Genomic DNA, 5027 nt, shown 5'->3' with positions numbered 1-5027 from the left:
TAATGTTTTTCTTCCCTAAAATTTCAATCACCTTTACCGGAAGGACATTAACAGTTTTTCTTGGCAGTTATGTTCACTCGTCAGGAAATACGTCTGTCATCGAAGCAGTAAGAGTGGATATTGGAGAGCAGGGGAGGCTCACGATGTTGGGATTTCAGCTCTTGGCAAGCTGGGTTTTATTGAGGTGTAAGAAAAGAAAAGAAAAAAGGAGCGTATAGAAGACTGTATAAACACAGACCACCACCTCTTAATCCTTAGACACGGAGACATGACAAGACTCCCAACACGTTGAGTCTAAACTCAAATACAGTGACAGAGTAATTGAGATGTTAAGATTGGTTGTTTTTGGATTTTCGTCAGGGTGGAGCTTACTTACTTCGCTGTGAATTATGTGTAAGCTTTCATTTGCCTTTCACCAAAGGCATTTCTGAATGTTGAACAATGGATACAAATTTTTTTTTTTTTATTCTGTCGGCTACTACCATTTCTGTCCACCAGGGATATGTTAGTTCTTAAAAAGTACATTTCTTACCTTGCAACAGTGTTGTGGTACTTATTAGTATTCAAAATAAATATAGAAATGCCTTTCTTCACCTGTTTTATTGTTTTGCACTACATCAGCTGAGATACAACAATATTCATTGTCTTATGAGCTAAGAATCTGGTCTTTAAGTCTGATGCCATTAGCCATTTCCGGGTCCAGACTCTACTTCCGGTCCCAAAGTCAAACAAACACCGTGGCATCACTGAGAGTTAGGAGCTGTCGAAATTCTTTCATCTTTAATAAAATGATCAATGTGACTGCTCTACCAGGTGTAACAATTAAGTTACAATCAAATCCAGACATCCACCAAAACAGAATTTACGAAGTTTAGCGGGAGTTAGAAGTTAGCAGGAAGTTAGCTCGCTAGTTTCTATCTAAAGATGACATACCATGTTCTGACTGAGAGATTTCTGAAAAATTAAAATGTACAGCTCTGCTATCACTTCTGACATAAATGAAGACAGAAAACTAAACAGTGGTGACTTTTTTAGGGTTACTGAATTTGGACTAGCTGGTACGTGGTGGCTAGCTACAGCTATGGTTAGCATAATATAAACACATTAGCACAGTGAAGCTGAGGGATGAACACTAACTTTTTTCCACTAAATAAAAGTTAATGCAAGGGTTTTTGATGGTTAGGAACAAATGTAATTGCATGGCAGGATGCTGTGAAAGGACGAAACGTCAGTCGGGAGAACAACTGATACAATCCATCCAAAATATGAGGTTAGTCATATTTAATTAATTCTCAACAAGCCCCTAAAAAAGGGGCTTGTTCAGATTAAATAGAGGATACAAAGCATTAAAGCATGTTAAAAACACAACAACCTTAATAAACACAGAGTAACTTGGACCCAGAAGCAGGGTTCAAACGTCATCACTTTCCAACCGGATTGTCCTTTTGCGCAAAAATGATCATGTAATGTATATAGTTCACTTTTGAATAGCCGTAGACATCACTGTGATTTTTGTTCATGCATTAGGTTAAGATGATTGATGCTTTTTGATTTTTGATGATCATTAAAAAGCTTAATGACTGTGTGATGCACATGTCATAACTGTTTATTTGTGATTTAAGTGCATGGAAAACTCATTACAGTTTTTGCCCGTTGCTTGAACACTATAAACCCATGCTCAGACTAAAGTAACACAACGTGAAGCTTTTGTTACCATACCTCAAACACATGTACCCATACCTTAAACAAAAGCGCTGCTTTGCACCCCAGTACCAATTATGCAACACTCCTACTCCTTTATGCAACACACCTACCCCTTTATGCAACACACATGGTCCTGCATGCTACACTCTATGTCATACATAAGACACTTCGCTCACAAAATGAAATGTCAGGGTGCCATTCGGAAAACACATGTATCCAAAATACAAAACACATGGGGTAATTGCAACCACGCAAATACACACCTGAAGGCACTTACTTGCAAAACCGAACACCAATTAGCCAACTACAAAAAGCCCTCAGCGTAGCCATTTCAAGAACTTCGCAAGCATGGATGGAGGGAGAGCAAGAGGAAGAGGAAGAGGAAGAGGTAGAGGAAGAGGTAGAGGAGGAGGAGGAAGAGGAGGAGGAGGCCGAAGAGGCCATGCACGGACCCATATTTCTGATGAAATAAGAGCAACTTTGGTGGACCATGTCATCAACCATGGCCTGACTATGAGGGAAGCTGGGCAGAGAGTCCACCCACATCTAAGCCGCTTCACAGTGGCATCTATAATACGAACATTCCGACTAGAAAACAGGTCTGTCTTCACCTCCATACCTTCTGCTCTACTCAGATGGTTCCATAGCACTGTTCTACAGTATATCACATTACCATATCAAGTGTACGGGGTGCTAATGCTCCTTTTGCAGCCAAAGTGGCTGATTCCTCATATTGAAGTACAGTGTTGTACAGTGGATGACACAGTACGTACAGTAAAGTACTGTATGAAAAATAAGCAAACCGATGACAATATGTGGTTGTATTCCTCCAGAATGACCCGAAGACCTTCTGGGGGTGGACGGCAACGCCTGTTCACACAACAGCAGGAACTTGCCTTTGTGGACCTAGTGAGGGCAGACAATGCCATCCGTCTCCACCAGCTACGACGGAAAATACTTGCAGACAGGCGAGTGTTCAGCAACATAGACCATGTGAGCATCACCACCATCAGACGCATCTTGGGTAAACACAGCATCACCATGAAGCAGCTCTACAGAGTCCCATTCGAGAGGAACAGTGACAGGGTCAAAGGACTTCGAGCTGAATATGTACGGGTACGTGTAACTGTCCCTTACATTTACAATAGAGTATTGGTGAAGTCCAGTAGCAGCTGAATATGTACCATATCAGTACCACATGGATCTATTCTGAGAGCTACACAGGTACCTGTGTGATGGGGTGAGGGTGCTGTATGTGTAGCACTGTAGTACAGTGATATGTTCCCCTTTTTTTCAGAGGATCATGGCCATGGATGGAGCTGCACAGCCTCATGAATACATTTTCATTGATGAAGCTGGATTCGACCTGAGCAAAACAAGACGACGGGGTCGTAATGTGATTGGCCAAAGGGCAATTGTGCACGTCCCAGGGCAGCGCGGGGGAAACATCACATTATGTGCCGCCATATGCCTTCGAGGACTTCTGCACCATCATGCAATGCTAGGTCCATACAATAGCCAACACATACTCACATTTCTAGATGCTCTCCATAACATAGTTGTACAGAACAGACCAGATCAGCCCAGGTTTGTGGTGATATGGGATAATGTCAGTTTCCATCGGGCTGCTCTGGTCCAGGCCTGGTTCACCGACCACAATCAATTTGAAGTGGTATACTTGCCCCCTTACTCACCATTTTTAAACCCTATTGAGGAATTTTTTTCGGCTTGGAGATGGCGAGTATATGACCGCCAACCACATGCCCGCATGCCTCTTCTGCAGGCAATGGAACAGGCCTGCGGCGACATTGAGGTGACAGCGATCCATGGATGGTTTCGGCATGCAAGAGGGTATTTTCCCCGGTGCCTAGCGGGAGAGGACATAGCTTGCGATGTTGATGAGGTCCTGTGGCCAGACCCCAACAGACGGCGGGATCCATGAGCCCACTTATGCACACTTGTCATGGTTTTTTGTGTTTACAGTATAGTGTTTTTTCTATTGCAGTATTATTGTGTTGTGGTTTTTTTTTTTTTTTGCTTCATCTGAATTCATGGTACTGCGATGTACACTATTGAGTAGGTCTATTTGCGTTTTTGGTTGTTTGGAAATGTGTCTCCTGTAAATGTGCCTTCTGAATACACAATGGAAATCAAGGACTGCAGTGTTTTATGTAAAGAAGACTAGTGTGTTCCCCCTGATCTGTAAGTGTTTGCATATGATGCAAGTATGTGTCATTTTGTCAACAGAGTTACATTTTGACAGAGGAATGTTAGGTTTTGACAGCAGAGTTTAGGTTTTGGGAGTGGAGTTTCATTTTGGCACAGATGTGTATGGTATATTTCCCAGTGTTGTGTCGTGTTTACTTGTGTTTAGAGTTTTGGCACAATGAGCGACGTTTTGCCAAATGTGTTCAAGCAACGGGCAAAAACTGTAAGTAGTAGTCATCAAAAGCATGATAAAAAAGGGTGGAAATGGATTGCAAAGCAGCTTATAGATGCTAATCTACTGTAGACAAGCCAAGGAGCTTCAATAGGGCCACTTATATAGTTTTCCTATTGCCAAGGACAAAGAGTATGAGCCTTCAGCTGTTGTGGACTGGCATTCAGAATGTGCCTGAACTTGACTGTGTGGCTTGCCTAAAGTGATGCTATGCTCAGTTGTGATATAGTGTGGTTGCATTTATTCATTAAGCCCCAAAGTGGTACCAGTAAGTATTTGTATTGTGCATATATTATTTGTTTCTCTTGCAGCACAGCTTAAAATAACATGAATTTGTTGATGTTTAAATGATCCTTAAACTAACTTGGAACCCTTAAAGAGGCAACTGAGTGTTTTTAGTTAAAGCTAATCAGAGACAAATGGCTTTGGCACTGCAAGTAGAGTAAATAAATCATTCTGGACACATGAAAATCCACAGTGGCCATACATTTCTCTCACAGTATACTGGATCCTTCTGCAATGCAGCTGGTGCTTAAATGTAATAATCCCAAAGCACCATTTGAATGCTAATCACTGAGCACCTCTGCTGATTAAAGCAAACATTAGTGAAAAGTGAAGGAATCTACTACATGCTGTGGAAATCGGCACGTTTGTCTTGAAATTAATCAGTAAAAGGACCTAAATCAAACAGACATCTGACAGCGTATTTGTGTATTGACATTTCTTTGTGCTTTTCAGTGTTTTGGATCAATTTCAATAACATTTTAGATTTTTCAGAAGCCAGGTGTTTACTGTAAAACCTTTATTTGATTTTTAAACACATTATCTTAAAATTTCCTTGATTAAAGCCTTTGCAATTTATAAGAAAAAAAACTTGAAAACT

At 41.2% G+C, this 5027-nt stretch overlaps 1 protein-coding gene across 1 annotated transcript; it reads left to right on the top strand.

The window, feature by feature from the left end:
* Positions 1-2538: 2538 nt before the first annotated feature.
* On the top strand, positions 2539-4129 carry LOC308395996 (uncharacterized protein; the record flags this gene model as incomplete). The annotated part of the gene is made up of 2 exons (XM_080881056.1): positions 2539-2820; positions 3002-4129. 2 exons carry the CDS (start codon positions 2539-2541, stop codon positions 3644-3646), a joined length of 927 nt encoding a protein of 308 aa, XP_080737182.1. The 3' UTR covers positions 3647-4129.
* Positions 4130-5027: the final 898 nt, after the last annotated feature.

The sequence above is a fragment of the Rhamphochromis sp. 'chilingali' genome (genome assembly GCF_963969265.1).
Source record: "Rhamphochromis sp. 'chilingali' genome assembly, chromosome: 4".
NCBI lineage: Eukaryota > Metazoa > Chordata > Actinopteri > Cichliformes > Cichlidae > Rhamphochromis > Rhamphochromis sp. 'chilingali'.
Note: the sequence above shows the minus strand (reverse complement) of the source record. Positions and strands in the feature narration are given on the sequence as shown.